This window comes from Lipotes vexillifer, unplaced genomic scaffold (assembly GCF_000442215.2).
Source record: "Lipotes vexillifer unplaced genomic scaffold, Lipotes_vexillifer_v1.1 scaffold916, whole genome shotgun sequence".
NCBI lineage: Eukaryota > Metazoa > Chordata > Mammalia > Artiodactyla > Lipotidae > Lipotes > Lipotes vexillifer.
This window is the reverse complement of record NW_006798383.1, coordinates 4,950,159-4,968,306: the sequence shown is the minus strand read 5'-3', so window position 1 is coordinate 4,968,306 and position 18,148 is coordinate 4,950,159. Positions and strand designations below refer to the sequence as shown.

At 45.3% G+C, this 18,148-nt stretch overlaps 1 protein-coding gene across 1 annotated transcript in view; it reads right to left on the bottom strand.

Annotated features, from left to right (window-relative positions):
• SORCS3 (sortilin related VPS10 domain containing receptor 3) overlaps positions 1–18,148 on the bottom strand; it is a 616,865-nt gene that overhangs the window by 428,553 nt on the left and 170,164 nt on the right. The window contains 1 exon segment of the mRNA XM_007470447.1: positions 7,431–7,498. Within this exon segment, the coding sequence (XP_007470509.1) occupies positions 7,431–7,498 (68 nt within the window).

The window sequence follows — 18,148 nt, the reverse complement described above, 5'->3', positions numbered from 1 at the left end:
AATTCCTGCTTATATATATATAATGACTATAAAGATTAGGTAGTCAAGCTTTCATAGTTACTTTATCATCCTTTTGTGGCCAATTACTTTATTGGACATAGTCTGTAAATGTCATTAGAAGGCTTTTGGCAACTTCCCCATGAAGACCACTATCTAGACTTTATTTGGGGAGCCACAAACTGGTCAAAAGGCCTCTTGTTAACGTTACACGTCTGTGACGTTTCTTTTCAGAAACCGCTGAACTTATAAAGGAAATATTTCACAGCTTACTTTTGCTTCCAAATGGTTCGTGCCCGAGTTAAAGCTAAAGTCAAGTATTAAAAGCCAATACACAGAGTTTATCTTTTAAAAGATTTTCCTTTCAGTGGCACTAATGTCTTAAATTGGTATAATATTTGTAGTCATTGCCCACATGAAGTATGGCATGTCTTTAAAGAAGATGTTGCGGGTAGGAGTTTATCAATTTATTTATTTATTTTTGCTGCGTTGGGTCTTCGTTTCTGTGCGAGGGCTTTCTCTAGTTGCGGCGAGCGGGGGCCACTCTTCATCGCGGTGCGCGGACCTCTCACTGTTGCGGCCTCTCTCGTTGCGGAGCACGGGCTCCAGACGCGCAGGCTCAGTAGTTGTGGCTCACGGGCCTAGTTGCTCCACGGCATGTGGGATCCTCCCAGACCAGGGCTCGAACCCGTGTCCCCTGCATTAGCAGGCAGATTCTGCAACTTCAAGCAGTGGATTAATCGACCTTTTCATAGGTATCGCATTCAAAGAAAAGTGGTGCCCTTGCTCCCAAATTAAGGACCATGAATGCCACCAAACTCGGCAGAGATGCACACACCCATATGTGCAAAGGGACATGAAGACGGCACCAAAGCACGTGCCACATGCTGTTGTCACAGAAATGAGAGAGAGCGTGACCCAGCCATTGAGCCCCATGGTGCCTGTACACCATATAACAGTGGCCTATTTGCAGCTGGGAATGGAGGAGACGTGAAGCAGAGGGCTATCTCTAAACAGACTCACAGACCTAGAGAACAGACTTGTGGTTGCCAAGGTGGAGGAGGGGTGGGAAAGGCGTGGAGTGAGATTTGGGATCAGCAGACGCAAACTATTATATATAGAACGGATGAACAACAAGGACCTACCGTAGAGCACAGGTAATTATATTCAATATCCTGTGATTAACCATAATAGAAAAGAATATGAAAAAGGATGCATATATATGTATAACTGAGTCACTCTGCTGTACATTAGAATTTAACACAACATCATAAATCAACTATAATTCGATTTTAAAAAAGAAGAGGGCTGTCTCTGTGCAGTTCCAGGGTTCCCATTTAGGGGATGTGTGAGTTTACGGAAGGAGATCAGGAGCCAGCAGGAGCCAGGTCGCACTCTTAATCTCAGACTCCTGATCCAGGAAACTCAGGCAAAGTGTCTTCCTCTCCCTGAACTCACATCCTTATCTCTGAAACAATAAGGTTCTGGGACTCGAAGAGAACATTTGCTATGATCCTTTCTCACCCTAAGTCTCTTTGACTCTAGGGTCAACAGCCATGATTATTTCAGAATTACCAAGAATCACAGTTCAAAGACCTAAAAGTTCTTGTTGGTGCCTCTTCTATTTCTGTGGACAGATTTCCACAGTCGTCCTTTCCTTTTAGATGATCAGAGTTTTAATATGGATCAGGTCAGCCTTTGACACTGCACATATTCCCAGTACCATAACATTATAAAATAAGTGCCTTCCAGAACCGGTGGAATTTTTTACCTATTGTCCTTTGATAAAACAGATATGCATTTCTATGGTGAAAAAAGTTACCATCCCCCCCCCAAATGAACTGAAAATATGTGAGAGGTTACTAGACCTCCACTGGGCACTATGGTATCCACTAGCCATATTTAACTAACATTAAACACTCAAAATGTGGCTGGTCCAAATTGAGATATGCCCTTAAGTGTGAAATACACATTGGATTTCAAAGACTTACTACAAAAAAAAAAAACCTAAGGCAAAATAGCCCATTAATTATTTTTATTAATTGTCTATTGAAATGATAGTTCTATTTAACTCAGTTAAAGAAAATTTATTAATAAAATTAATCTCCACTGTTTCTTTTCACATTACTGACTGCTGGAAAATTATGTGGCTCCCATATATTTCTAATCAGACAGTGCTGGACTAGAAGAAATCCAAAAAAGAGAGAATATATGTTTACGTATAGCTGATTCACTTTGCTGTAAAGTAGAAACTAACACAACATTGTAAAGCAGCTATACTCCAATAAAAATTAATTAAAAACAAAAACAAAACAAAAAGGAGAAGGCTCCGGAACATTCTCTCAATAGAAATGTATCATTTCCAGGCACCACGTGCTAAGGACTCTAGGTATGTTCTGCACTGCACCCTCCTAAAGATATCAGCACAACTGTCCTCAGGAGGCTGGTAGAAGCCTCTTGTGGTGCCTCTTCTATTTCTGTGGACAGATTTCCACAGAGCATCCATCTCAATTGCAGAAGGAATGTTTTAACCTAGAAGTCGAAATCCCAGCCCAACCACTCTAGAGCAATTTTCTCACTCTGGGAATTTCTCCCTCTCCCACTTTCCATGTCATCCCATTCTCCTACCCTTTAAAAAAAAAAAAAAAAAAAATCTCTTATCCTGAAGGAGCCCATAAATCCACTCTCACCCAACATCAGACACAGCACACAGGGTAGAATGAGCACAGACTCAGGAGTCAGGAGGATCCCCCTACGTGTTAGCTCCACGATCCGGGGCAAGTTGTTTAACCTCTGTAATGCTCAATGTTCCCTTCTGTAAATTGGGGCCAATGATATCCGACTCTCAAGTTTCTTGCAAAAGATAGAACAAGACAGCTCAGGTAAAGGAACTAGCAGAGAGAGGCAGCTCAATTACTCATGGATCATATGATAACTAACTCTCCCTGAGCATCTCCCACATGGGCGCTGCATGTCAGGTACTTTTCTAGGCAGTTTACATATTTTATTTCAATGAAGACTCACAACTTTACCTGGTAGGTGCGAGTATAATCCTCATTGTACAGATAAGGAAATGGAGGCACAGAGAGGCGAAGAAACATGTTCAAGGTCACTTAGTGGCTCAGTGGAGGAGTGTGGACTTGAACCCAGGACATCAGTCCCAGAGCTTTCACTTTTAAATCTTTTGAATAGGAGGAAATTGATGGATGCTGAGCCTCCCAACCTTGACCCATCTCTCCTCCTTGGGTCAGGCTTCTATAAAATCTAATAGAGTCGGTGTCCAGTATCACTCTTGATGGATGGACAGCCTCCAGGCTTGACCTACTATGGACTGAAAACACCCTGAAAGCGAAGCCCTGGGTCTTTTTAAAAAGTCAGTCCCCAACTTCATTAATTCTACAAGCTTGACATCCTATATGTAAAATGTCCTTTGACTAAAGGATGCCAACAGACGGTTGTGCTAGGTGACCAACTCACGCAACCATCCTTGTGTGGGTGGAGAGAAAAAATTTTGACCACCCCCAGTATACTGGCTCCTAGGAGTTCCAGAAGGAGGGTCGCAAGGGCACACGCTACTGCTACACTACAGAATGCCTTTAAACGGTCTCTTGTCTATTTAGAAGTAGATAGCTTTTCAATTCTTAATTCAGTGAGACAAATAATTATGTCATACTGTAACCTGGCAGGGAGCATCATCTTGTCATGACAGCTGTTGCTCCAGGCGCCTCTGCTGTACAGAAAATTGAAGGAGAATCACCAAATTCAATTTCAACTTGGCTAGGCATGTTGGACTGAATCACAAAAATGAAAGGGTGTGTGTTTAATTTAGTTTCTTTTCTCTGCTCACTGTATTAGTAAGGAAGACCATAGTGCCCTAGGCTCTACCTGTAAAATACATCATTAGCAATATAGAAAAGAGGACAAGGGCACAGATCTTTAGGGGATGAGTAGGGAAGACAATAAAAAGTAAGAAGTCACCCTGTGAGGCCCCAGGAAGTTGGATTATTCCCACAAAGTTTAGGAGCAGTCCCTTTCCTCAATCACACCCTCTGCAGGGGTTCCTAAGCTGGGCTTTATCAGACCTGTGAACCCTCTGAATCACAACACAGAAATACATCCACATAACATTTATCCAGAGGGAAAGCCTATAATAGCCACCAGTTTTTTTCAAATCCCTGAAAGGTCACACCATACATACTCTGTTATCGATAATCTATGCTCTGAGTAACTGCCTTTGATTTGACCCCTTCTGTGAACTCGATGAGTCCCCCCACCCTCCCTACCTGGTCCAACACCCAGCTGCTTCCCCTGCCTCCTTCCCGGCCACCTTATCTCCTGCAGCCCAGCCTTGCCTGGACTTTGCCCTGTGCAAGGGGCATTTTTCCACCTTCCGTTTGCCAAATCGCATCCTGCCCATCATTCCAGCACCCAGCTCAGAGAATTTTTTCTACAAAAGAATGTCTTTGAGTAGGTAGCCATTGCTATTCCACTTTCCCCCAATCAGCAGAAGGAACAACATTATAAATCACTCCTCCCCTCCCTATCCCCCGCCATCCCCCCAAAGATCTGTGCTAATTCCCACATGGCGCAGAATACATCCCTTTGGTGCCCTACAATTTCCATCCCATGGATCCCGGCATTAGTGGATCCTTACAAACAAAACTATACAAACACACAGGGTCATAATAATCATTAATTATTATAATTAACTGAGCACTTCCCACATGTGGGTAACTGTCCTAAATGTTTGTACATTTAATATTTCATTTAAGCCTTGCAACCCATCCATGAATTTATTCATCAAGCAAACACTTATCAAGTACCTCCTGTGTGCCAGATGCTGTCCTAGGTGTTGAGGATACAGCACTGAATTAAAATGGGAACATTATCTCTCACTACAAGCTTAGATGTTGCTGGGTGTAAGGGGAATATAAATAAATCAATAAGTAAATATTTAGCAGCTAGAGGGTGACAGGTACCAAGGAGGAAAATTCAGCCAAGTGATGGAATGCCAAGTCCTCAGGCAAAGGCCTCACTGATGAGGTGAGCAGAGAGGAGGGAAGTGAGGGTGTGCCCTGCTCCCTGCAGGAAGAGAGCTCAGAGCTCAGACCCAGGAAAGAGCTGAGTGTAAGGGCTCCGGGGAAGAGGCTGGCTGGTTCAAGTAAGAGCAAGGACACTGTGTCTGGAGCACAGGTAGGATCTGTACTATCATCTCCAGTTTACATTCAGGGAAATTGAGACTTAAGAGAGTGAAGTAGGTTGAATGGCAGCCCCCGTTCCAAATACGTCCTAACCCCCAAAACCTGCAATGGGACCATCTTCGAAAAAGTGTTTTTGCAGATGTAAGGATCTGGAAATGAGAGCATCCTGGATTATCCGGCTGGGCCCTAACTCCAGGGGCGAGTGTTCTTCTAAGGGACAGAAGGGGAGAAGACACAGACACAGAGATGATGATAAAGGCAGAGAGTGGAGTAATGCAGCCCCAAGGAACACCGACAGACACCAGAAAGCAGAAAGAGGCAATAAAGGGTTCTCCTTAGAGGTCCCAAAAGGAGGGTGGCCCTAAAGATGCCTTGATTTCAGACTTCTGGCCTCCAGACTGGGAGAGAATACATTTCTGCTGTTTGAAGCCACCCAGCCTGCGGTCCTTGATTACGGCAGCCCTGGGAAGCTGATCCAGAGAGGTTAGGTAAAGTGCCCAAAGCCACAGAGCTCTTTGGGTGGACGAGCTGGGATTTGAATCCCGGCAATGGGACGTCAGGGTGCCAGCCGCTTGGCCATCTGCTGTCCTTGACACACACTAGTGAATACGCTGGCTCTTATGACTGTGGGGCACACACTCTGTCACTTACGGGCATTAAGCACCTGGCTTCGGCCCCATGGCTTTGCCTGGTCCACCTTTAAAACCAGCAAACCTTTCCTATAACATGGGCTGCCAGGTACAGCTGTTTCCCATTGTAAGCATGGGCTTTTCTGGTTTCATTATTTGCACCAAGCACACAGCACTGGAGTCAGGCTTAAAGGCTCACCACAGTATCCCTGTGACAGGGCCTCAGAGGATGGTTTCTGAGGCTCTAAGTCCCCAGGAGACCCACGTGAGTGGAGACAGGCATGCTTTCATCTTCGGAAGGCACCTGGTTACTTATACCTCTGCCAGTTTTCACTGAGCAGCAAAATTAGGTTTTGGACATCCTGTGCAAATGGAGGCAGGCCTCCATCGATATGAGCAATTAACCCTAAATATTTAATAGATGCTGTGACTGCTCCCCTCCCTGGGAGAGAGGCTCTGGCTGATTCTCCGCAAACAGATCAGATGAAGCAGCAGCCAGGCGTGCTGATACTCACGCCCCAGACCCCCCTGGTCCAAAACCCCAGCAGACCCTCAGGACCGGGGCTGGGATGAAGACACAGCCAAGTGAATGGCCTTTTGTGACAGTGCTCTCCCCAGTGTTTACAAGTGGCAGAGCAAATGGAATGGATACACAGCCCTCTTGAGGCCCATGGAGGTAATAAGCACAGAGCATGAAGCGCTGACTCAGAGTGGCTGATGAAACTTGCTGGTGCCCTGTGTGACTGCCAGCAGCGTGGCGGCGACCGTGAACTTGCCATGTGAGGCGGTATATGGAAGAGCGAGCGTGCGGCGTCCCCTAGCCAGAGAGACTGCAGGGTTCACGGCTTCGTGAAAAGCCCTCTCTGACTTAATCCACCCACACCCTTCTCCCTGTCCCAGCCTTCCGTCAGGGCTGATTTATCCTGCAGGCACATGGACACAGAGCCTAGGGTTCACAAAAATGCTGTCATTTCTTTTAAAGCCACAAACAAAAAAAATGAATATTTTAGGCTGAAAACAAGTTTAAATATACAGTAGTAATATATTTATCTTTACACCAGTACAGTTGTAAAATATATATTTTTAATATTATTTTATGGATGAAGAAGCCCACGAAGGCTTGGGACCACAAACGTCATCACACGGGCCTGATTCCCACATGTGTCTATTCCCAGAATCATGGGCTTCTCAAGAATCACAGCGTCTTACAGGCCCAGAGGACAAGAAACAGTCCTTGGGCCGAGACTCAGGCCAAGGCCAGCATCCCTCCTACAGCACGCTCCCTTATCCACGGCCTCCACTTTTCCCAGGCACGCTCTGATCTCTCTACCCACATTTGTGTTTATCCAGTCAAAGGAGACGCTGTAGGAATGCAGAAGCAACCACAGTGCCAGGGAGAATATGTGACAGACCCCAGGGGAGATAGCAGAGTGCTAAGGAATCTGCAGATGGAGGCCATCAGTACCACCCGGGGCATTAAAGGGGGCATCCAGGAGGAGGACCATCTTCTGCTCCTTTCAACACAAGCTCTCCAACTGCTTAGCTGGCATTCCTCACGTGAGCCGAACCCGAGTAGCCAGGTAAGAATCTCTAACCCACTTACCTCCAAAGTGAGCTCTCTGTCACGCTTCCCAGGTTGAAGTCATACAGCTTCGTCAGGATAAGTATAACCTGAGAGAGGGTAAGCAGGAGGGCAGAGGAGAACAAAAAGGAAGCCGGCTTTAGTTTGTGTAACAATATACAGTTCATCTCAGATCACCCAGTGGAGGGCTTAGAATTTATCTGTGGAGTTGAGGGGTACTACAGGATCAAGCAAGGGGGAAAAAGTTATTAATTTAATGCTCCCCCCCGTAACTGGTAGCATTTATTTTAATCCCGACAATGCTCTGCATTTGAAATAAAACGTGTCAACAGGAATTAACTGGGTACTGACAGTTGTTTCTCCACATCTGTCCTCCTTCAAGGTCAGGCACAGGCCAGCTGGCTCTGTTCACACGTATGGCCACCCAGAGATCAGAGGATGGGTTTGCTTTTGATCTGGAGATGACTTTGACTTACAGATGTAGACCTAAGAGGCTAAGAAAGAACTGGGCCTAATTCTGTGTCTACAGAGAGCTTCAAAGAGATTTTGTGTTCCCTTCACAGGGCCTCAAAGCCATAAAAGCTTGAATGACAGGCAAGCCCAGCCCCCAACAGTCTCTGATGCCATCTGCCTTCTACCATGTCCCACCCATGGAGTAAGCAGGTCATTAGCCTCCACTGGACTCCAGGACCACTTTCGTGACTCCAGTTGAAACTAAGAAACCCAGAAGGAAAGCTGTATGTGTCAAAGAGCTGAACAGCCTGTAACAGGGTTAGCAGTTTTCTGAAATGATCTTCCATTGGCCAGGCTGGGCCCAGGCCCTTTTAACTTCTCCAGCTGGGAACCTGGACCTCAGATGTTTCCCTGCCTACGCCTCGTGCGCCCAGACAGTGGCTTAGGCACAACCCCACGTCTAGCAGGATGCTAAGCGCATGCACCTGAATCGATTTTAATCAAAACACAGGTGCCTAATACACAGTGTCTGCCTGCACGCATGATAACCCAGTTACACATAATTGTGTTTATCTAAATTTAACGCACAACTCATTTCACTTTTCTCAGCTCCTTCGCCGTCCACAATTTAGCTTCCTCCAGTTCATCTGCACAGCACCCATTAAACTCTTTCCGAGATAATGAATTTCTGCTACCAAGATGGGACTTTCCCATTCTAGGTAACCATTTAAGATTAAAGAAAAATAATCAGCCATTATATTGAACGTGTTTATGGCACTTAACCGACGACAAAACACTCACTTTGAGATTTATTCTCATCCAGCACCCCATGGGGTCAGTCAGTACCATTTCCACCTCTTTTATGTAAACTAAGAAAAAATCAGAGGCCAGGATATGATCCATTATGGGTCAAAGAGAATCCCTGGAAAAGCTGACTTGCAACATTCAACTTCTCCGCAGGGCCATGACTGGAGGATTCTTACGTCTTCTCTCACATTGTGCCCTGTGATGGGGAGTAGTAGGTTGGCAAGAAACAGCCAAGCAAAAGAAGAACATCAATGACATGGCTATTTGTAGAAGAGGAGAATAGGTACCAAGGTACCAAGCTACCTGTCCTATTAGCATAGCACAACTGCAAAGAGCGTGTATCCTCTGCAAAGCATTGTTCCCCATGGTCACTCAGTGGTCCACGCCTCTCCCATTAATAGCGAGTTTCCTCATTTGTAAAATTCAGGGGCTAATGAAGACAAGACTTATCCAAACCTTCTCCAACCAAATAGTTAGCAATGTGCCGATAATTCCTATTTGTTAAATTAATACAAACACATACACATACACATACATACACACCAGACTTCTCTTCATTTTACTTCTTTCATGGACGAAGTCATTCTTTCACAGTCCCTATGTAAAAAACATGGGTGCCTATGTGCAGACCATCCCAAAATCTAGACAAAGAAACTCAAAGCTATGCTCTTCTAGAAACAGATCGGAACACACCCATCTAGAATCTGCAGGAGCAACTAAGACTAATTCACTGTCTCCCAACATCAAGCCTTCAGGGACATCAAACAACCTCAAGACAGTGCAAAGCCCACAAAGAAAGAAGCAAGAGATGTTGGGGGCTAGAGGTCACTTAACTGATTGCCTAACAAACAACTGGGTCTGGAAAACCCCTCAAAAATGCAGAGCCCTTCTCAGGTGTCTGTGTCTCCTTACCCAGGGCTCGGATGACTCTCCCTCCTTCCATCTTCTCAAATCAAATCGTCATTTTTGAGTCAATGAAAGATAATGGTGTTTCAGCAGTAAAGCATAGTCTTCAGAAGGGGATGCTGTTAATCTCGTCTACTACCTTCATTTTACAGATGAGGAAACTGAGACACAGAGAGAGGAAACGACTCAAGTTCCAGTCCCAACAATGTGTGGCCTTGACCAAGTGCCCAGGGCACAGTTCTTCCCGTTCCATGAGCAAAGTTGGAGACTAACAGTCACTGGGGAGCCTGCTAAATGCAGATTCCCTGGTCCCATTCCCAGCAAGTTTGACTTGGTGGATCCTGGGGAGGGTCCAGAAACCTTCCTGTGGCTATTAGAGGATCACGCTTTGAGAAAGACTCCACCATACCATGATTCCTCTCCCAACTCCATGCGGCAGTGACACCACCCTTCCACTATGGTGGAATCCTGATCTCTAAAAGCATCTTTGCCTTTAAATTGAGTGGACTTTACAAAGAAAGCAGGCCATAGGAGATGCATAAGGAAGATGTCTCCGCAAAATCACCCCAATATTCCCCAGAGGAAAGGTCCAAACACTGAGAATTGGGGCTGGAAGCTACCTTTCCCCTGGAGCCAGCATAGAAGGACAATAATAAAGTTATGAAGACACGATCATGTAACCTTTAGCCTTAAGATATTCTGTGCCTAGCAAAGAAAACCAAGATTGAAAGAAAGCCTGTCAACCTCTGGCTTCTCTCACCATTCAGAGCCTTCCAAAGGCCACCAGAAAGAAGGGATTACCAGGGCAGAAAACTGAAAGTAGATGCAGTAAACCCACTAACAAGCCCCGGGCTGCTGGGCAAGGACTCAGATCAGAACGAGAAGATGTGAGTGTGACCAAAGAATCACCAGTGGATAGATGAGGCATGCAGGAAGGATGGAGGAGCTACCCTGGGAGCCACAGCAAAGCCTGACTTGACTCCTCTCCAGCAGATACCCCCAGATGAGGGTCGGCAGTCAAATTCAAAGAAGGAAAAGCAGGGACCAAACATTAATTGAACACTTACTATGTGCTAAATACTACACTGGGTGCTTCTCAGTCCTCACAACACACTTCTGAGACTGAGCAGATGTAATATAGCATCTGCATTTTACAGATGAGGAAAGTGAGTCCTAAGAGTTAAGCAATTTGCTCCCCAAAGCACACAACTAGCAAGAGACAGAGCCAGCATTCCCACCCAGGGCTCTGAGACTCCACCATGCTTGTTCCGCTCTAATGCAAGGTTCCTCCATTCGGCAAATGTTTATGTGAGCTTTTTGTGTGCAAGGCAATGAGCAGGCAACCTGAGAGGTGGGCACATCCTTGCTCTCAAGGAGTTTATCACTCAAGCATGAATTCCACAAATATTTACTGAGCTCCTCTTATGTGAATTAGAAAGACACCTGCTAAACTCTGGGAATCGGGGAAAGACCCAGAGCTCAAGGCCCAGGGGTGAAGGTAACTTTTGTTTTCTTTGTTCTTGGAGAAAGAAATAGGAAACAGAGATGTGTAATGAGGAAATAACTAGACAAACTGTTGGGAGACCCAGGTTTGTCAAATAAGCTTTGTCAAAAAGTTTCTTTTTGACCAACAGGCTACAAATCCTAGGGGGATTTTAGACAGCAGGAGAAATGAAAATAAATTGGAATTATTCATGAGTAAATAGCAGTTCTCTCTTAATAATATAAGCTATACACATACAGGCGCACACACAGAGTAGTAAAGCCACATATATAAGAGCTCCTCTGTATAGGCACATATAACCGTAAATTGGCATCAGACGTATTCTCCGGAAGAGCATTTGTTCATACATCTCTTATAGCTTTTATCAAACTGGATTAATGTGACTTCTCCATATGTCTGTCTTGTCTGTTAGATTGTGACCTCTTTGAGGTCAAAAATCAGGTCTCATTCAACTCTGCATCCCCAATGCCTAGCACAACACCTGACACATGGCAGGTGCGACACAAGTTCCACTGAATGAATTATAAATGAATGACGGTAAAAGAAGGGACGAGATGATAAGTGTAGCTGAGAGGTGCGGATAATGTGAGGTAAGAGTTGAAAGGAGGAAGCAATTAAGTCCAGAAAATGTGGTCGGCAAAGTCTTCATGAAGGAAAGATTATATGAGCCAAAACTTCAAGTATGAAGAATTTGGAGACAGAGAAATGGCCCTTTACTCCCTTGCCCGTCTGGCCTCTCTCTTTATCCCTCCCTCCCTCCCTCCCTGTCTTTCTTTCTTTCCTTCATATTTTAGTTGGACAAAAATAGACCGAAAAAAAGCAGGGCAGAAGGGTGCCACTTCAGTTGCAAGAAACAGCACAGAGGCAGAGCAGAATGGGCCATTAGGGGCTAGAACAGTCATGTGTTGAGTGCAGTGTCAACACATGGGGACACCAACCACTTGGAGACACGGTCAGGCTGTGCCAAGGTGAGAAAGAAGGCACAAAGGACAATGGAATCGTGCAGGAAGGACAGAGGAAGCCCAGCCTGTAGTCAACTACGGATTGACAAAAAGTTTTATAAGCGTGAAGAGGGTGATAATGAGGGACTATATTATAACAAGAGACTTACTATGTATAAACATATAACATATAATATTAATATATATTACATATATAATATCAATAGATTGTATATTAGATGACTATATTATAACAAAAGGCTTACTGTGTGCTCATATATATATCTATACACACATATTATATGTATTATGTATATATATATATTAAGGGACTATATTGTAATAAGCGACTCATATAATTAGGTGACAATAAGGGACATGGCTGCCCTGTTACAAAATCCATTGGTGCTGCCCTTGCTGACCACCCACCTCCAATCTTCTTGTCCCCAGGCATCTAATGTCTTCTGCTGCCCCCAGATGCTCAGGCCAGCCCTCAGCTAACTGCCTGATCTTTAGACACACACAATGCCGGTAACTAATGTCTTTATCTGTCACATCCCCTCTCCCGTTCATTCTTCTGCTCCTGCCTTATGCCAAACACAGCATAGGATCCGTGGTGATAAAGTGGTCAAAAGAGAAATGGCTCCCGTCTTCATGAAATGTATACTCTCCCTTAACGTATATTCTTCTTTAGGAAGATTTTACATTTCATGAAGACAGGACCCATTGGGTCCAGCCGTCTGCCTCCTGGATGGGGCTCGCCCGGCAGCATGGAAAGAACGGAGCACTTGCAACTAGAGGGCTGCACTCAAAACCCAATCTCACCATATGCTACTGGGTGAGCCTGATCAACTTACTAACATTTTCAGTATCTGTTCCAGTTTCCTAAAATGGGGATAATGATTCTCCTTCCCCTGCCAGCCTCACAGGATTTTTGATTTGAATCAAATAAGGAAAGCTGACCTGCTTTAGAAGCTGTACTATGCAAATGTGAGTGATTAGTATGATAATTATCCTTCAGGAGACAAGGGTTGCAAGTCATCCTTATCTGATGGGGTGAGGGGGATTCAGATCCTAGCGTTGCTAAGCTCCTTCTGAAAAATACCCACCCATTCTAGACCCCAGCTGCAACACAGCAGGCTGCAAATCAGACCCGGTATGTTCACTGGGCTCCCGCACTCAGCTTCAGCTTTAGAAGCAAAGCAGAAAGCCCCGGGGGATTCCTGTCCTCTGAAAGGATAACGCATAATCTGAAAATTCATAAATCACTGGGACGCTCTCGCCCGTGAGCACATTCAGTGAAATGAGGGCCTTTAGCGCCTGTAAAATTTTACTCTGAAGGAAAATTACTTTAGTTCATTAAACCTTCCTGAAACCTTGGTACCTTTCAATCCATGGGGTTCTATGCATGTCCCCTCCAGGTCCCCCTCACCTCTCACCACCTCATTCCTGCCCCTACCTGACAGTTCTTTGTTTCCAGCCAATTGGAATATGGACGGTGGCCTTCTTTACCGAAAGTGATTGACAGTGGTGACATAGTAAGGATGCTAAAACATACTCCTCGGGGAGTGTACACAAAAGTGCATTTTTCAGTCTCAGCTGAGTTTGAATTCTGGAGCCCTCCTCCCACTTCATGAGGCACTCCCCCCAGGGAACAGAAACTGAATATTTACAGTCCACAGCCCAACTGATCCCCAGTCTAACAATGTCTGGGCACCAACTGGGTATCCAGAACTGTGCTAGGTATATGCCAAGCTCAGAATCACAGAAATGGTGCTCCCTGCCCACCATGAGTTTACAATCTAGCTGAGAGGACAAGGAATTGTACAAGAAATATCAACTTTGTCATCTTGTTCCATTGCACGCAATCTCACAAAACGGTTATCCCGTTCCCTGTTTTTTTCAAAGGGCAGATCATCAACTCTCTGGTTCAAGATAGAACCTCAGCATGACCCCTGAGTCCACCCTCATCCCACACTCAGCAAGACAAACATCAAGTCCTCTGAAATGTGTTGCAGTCCACTGGATCATCCTCATAATTTTTTCATTCATTCACTAAGCAAATATGTATGGAATGCTTCCACGTGGCCAAGTGCTATGGATTCAGCAGTGAAGACAACAAACCAGCTTCTCTGCCCCCACAGAGTTTATATTCTGGCAAGGGAGATAAACAAACACATAAGTAGGTAAGTGACATAGCAGTCAGATGATGGTGGGTCATATGATGGACATATCAGCACTTAGAGCAAGTGCTCGTATGCAGGTGTGGTCCAGGGCTATGCAGGCTGAAGCAGTATAAAAGGAGCCCAGGAAAGTTCTCTGTGAAAAACTGACACTCAAGCAAAACCCTGAATGAGGTAAGGGATGAAGCCATGTGGCTATCTGGGTAATAAACATTACAGGCAGAGAAAAAGGCAAATGCAAAGATCCTGAGGCAGGAATGTGCCTGACATAGTCAAGAAGCAGCAAGGAGGCCAATGAGGATGGAGCGGAGAGACAGGGAGAGTAGTAGGAGATGAGGTCCAGGAAATTTGGGGAGGCTTCGATCTTGCAGGGACTTGTGAAGGACTGGCTCTTACTGAGTGAGATGAGAAGCTACTGGAGGATTTTACTAGAGGACTTAAGTTTTCACAGGGTGCTTCTGGTTACTGTGTTGAGCGAGGCATCGAGGAGACAAAAGTGAATTAGGACCCTGTTGTAATCATCCAGGTGAAACATGGTACGGGGTAGACCAGAGCAACAGCTGTGGTCAGGAAAAGAAACATGATCTGAAGATATTTTGAAGGTAGAGTCAAGAAGATTTGCTGACAAATTGGATATAGGCCGTGAAGGAAAGAGAATAGTCCAAAATGACCCTCGGAGTTTGGGACGAAGTAATTAGAAGCATAGAGTTGCCATTTTGTGCGATGGAGACTGTAGGAGAAGGAGGTTGGGAGGAAAGCTGAGAAGTTTAGCTTTTGGACATTAAGTTTGAGATGCCTAAGAGAATTCAAGTGGAGAAGTCAAATAGCTGGATAAATGAGTCTGGAGTTCAGGGCAGAGAGTCTAGGCTAAAAAATACCAACTGGGGAGTTGTCAGTGATCAGATGGTATTTAAAGACATGAGGCTAGGTTAGGTCACCAGGAGATGGAGTGTGGATAGAGTAGAGAGATAAGGATCGAAAGCTGGGGCGTTTCAGCACTGAGAGATCAGGGAATGAGGAGGGAAACCAGTACGTGCTTCAGCCTCTCAGAACTGGCACGGAGAATGTCTGTGTCCTGTGCGAACACTCACCAAATGGTACTTACTACAGACGAGTCTCTCAGTAAGCAGATGAACACGATGGCCTTCTGTTGAGGCCGGTAAGCCTTTCTCCCCAGATCCCCCCGTTTGCTCTGTGGGCTCCTGTGTATGGTGGCTACTGTGGCAGAGATGGAGGCTTTGCCTATGTTTGCCATGGACTGCCAAGGCTGACATGGGCATCGTCACTGCAGTTCCCAATCTGCCAACCTCAGAAATCAGTGCTGAGCCTCAACATGGCACCTGGTGGCAAGTTGATTGCACTGTCCCCCTCCCATCACACAGAGGAAGCAATTTCTTCTCCTCGGGCTCTCTTTCCTTGCCTGCGGTAAATACGCTAGAATCAAAATCTTTCCATTTCACAGTGCCTTATTCACCATCATGATATCCCACACAATTGCTTCTAACAAAGAAACTCATTTCACAGCAAATCAAGTGTTGTCACGGGCCTGTCCATGGAATCCACTGGTCTTCCCACAAACTACATCTGCCAGAAGCAGATGACCTGACACAATGATTGAATGGACTTCCAAAGATTCAATGACACAACTAGCTAGAAGCCAGCACTGCATGAGGTTGTGGTGCTGTCTTCTAGGATGTGGATTCGACTAGTAAATGGCCAAAATACAAAGGTCTGGGAATCAAGGGGCAAAAGTGGGAGCGCTCCTCTCATTATTCCTCTCAGTAAGCCATCACAGAGTACTTTCTTCACATCCGCACAACTTTCGGCTCTGTTGATAAATCTTGGTTCCTAAGGAGAAAAAACACCTGTTCCACTGAACTGGAAGCTGAAACTAATACCCAGCTATTCTGAGCTTCACATGCTACCACTGAACCAACAGGAAGAGAGGAGGCTACTTATGAATAGGGGATGGACATGGACACTCAGAGTAGCTAAAAGAGTAGACCGTGCTGTCTGTTTACTTAGGCCCACTTTCCTGCCTAAGTATCATAGGTAACCAGGACCCTGAGAAGCGTATTTCTAAGACTCTCCTGTCATCTGGCTTCCAATTCTGCCAGCTGGGGTGGGGTCACTCGGGGGACATGTGGACAAGGGAAAAGCTCCTCTCCTCACACTTTGTTTTTGAGTGACAAGACAACAGCAGCAACAGAGCCAGTGGTACCAACAGCAGCGGTGCTGGGTCTCAGTGAAATGAAGGGCTTGTGCAGCTCAGCACAGCCCCAGGAATCTGGGTGGGAGAGACCCTTGGCCTCTTGTACTGCCCTTCCTCCTCCTGGGCAGGGGGTAACAGTTTCTGCAGTTACCAAATTTGAGCAACTATATTTTCTCCTTCTTGTTCCTCCAACCTTGCCGGCACTCTTGTAAATCAGTTCCTGCTTTCAACGTCTTTTCTTGAGAAATACCTAGAGTCAGGGACCCTCACTGACACAGAATGATCTGTGAGGTTAGAGGAAATTCAGGAGAGCATGTGTTCCGGAAGCCAAGAAGAGTATGGGTTTCAAGGAGGAAGGAGTGATTGGCTGTGTGAAATGCCGCTGGCAGTTCATGGACAAAAAAGATGAAGAATGGACCATTGGATTTAGCTACTAGATGACTGCAGAGACCTTCAAAATAACTAGTTGACTTAATTTCTGGCGTTCACCCCTCTTCCATCCTTACACCAGAATGACCTTTCTAAAGCAGAGGCTGAATCCCTTTGCCTACTGCCAAACAATCTCTAGTGGCTTCAGGCCGCCTTGAAGATCAAATTCCTCAGCATAACAGGGAGATCAGCTCGGTGCTTTGTGACCGCCTGGAGGGGTGGGATAGGGAGGGTGGGAGGGAGGGAGACACAAGAGGGAAGAGATATGGGAACATATGTATATGTATCACTGATTCACTGTTATAAAGCAGAAATTAACACACCATTGTAAAGCAATTATACTCCAATAAAGATGTAAAAAAAAAAAAATTCCTCAGCATAGCATAAAAGATCTTTCTCAACCTGGCCCCAGCTGACATTTTAACCCTCTTCTAGAGCCACTTTCCCAAAATAACATCTAAATTCTAGCCACACCAGAATACCCACGTTTCTCCTTGTTCCACGCCCCCACACTTTCACACAAGCTCTTCTGTCTCCTCTGAAAGCCGTTCTCCCACTCTCCACCTGAGGATCTCATTCTTTAAGGCCCAGCTCGAATACCATCAACACTCTGGTGTCTTACCTGTCCTCCAAGACAGAATGGATCCCCCGTAATCCATGCTCCCCTACCTTGTTGCCCATACTTCCCAGTATACTACTCACTAGATTATACTGTAATTTTCTATTTGCATATGCATCTCCACCATTAGGGGATGTGCTCCTTCAGGACAGGCCTCATTTTTCTCACTATTATCCAAGAGTATTGTCACACTCTTCATTAACATGCTGCCTATTAACTAACAGAGATATGACACGTTCGATGAACTGAAAGTGTTGCCACAGGCGTTCAAAGGCAGAGAAGATGAGTCTGGGCTGGGGGTGATCAAGTTGTCCTCATAAAGGATGAGAGGCATAAGTAAGGTCATAAGAGATGGGTGGGGAATGGAAACTCCCAGCCCTCTTCTTTCTGGAATATCTTACACAGTTTTTCAAGGGTATCTTTTTTTTAGGTAAATTAGGAAGAAAGAATTCAAAATGGGTATGAAAGAACTTCAAGAATGTCCGCAAGAGGCTAAGATAAAGGGAACACACGGGCAGGGAGGGAAGATGGTGAAAGCAACCTTCTTGTATGACTGCATTAAGTTTTCAAGAGTTGGTATTCTCTAGGGACGTCTAGAGAGGACAAAGATATATATATCCTATATCTGATGGGATGTAGACTAAAGAAAACATTACACCTACAGACAAAAGCACGACTTGATTAA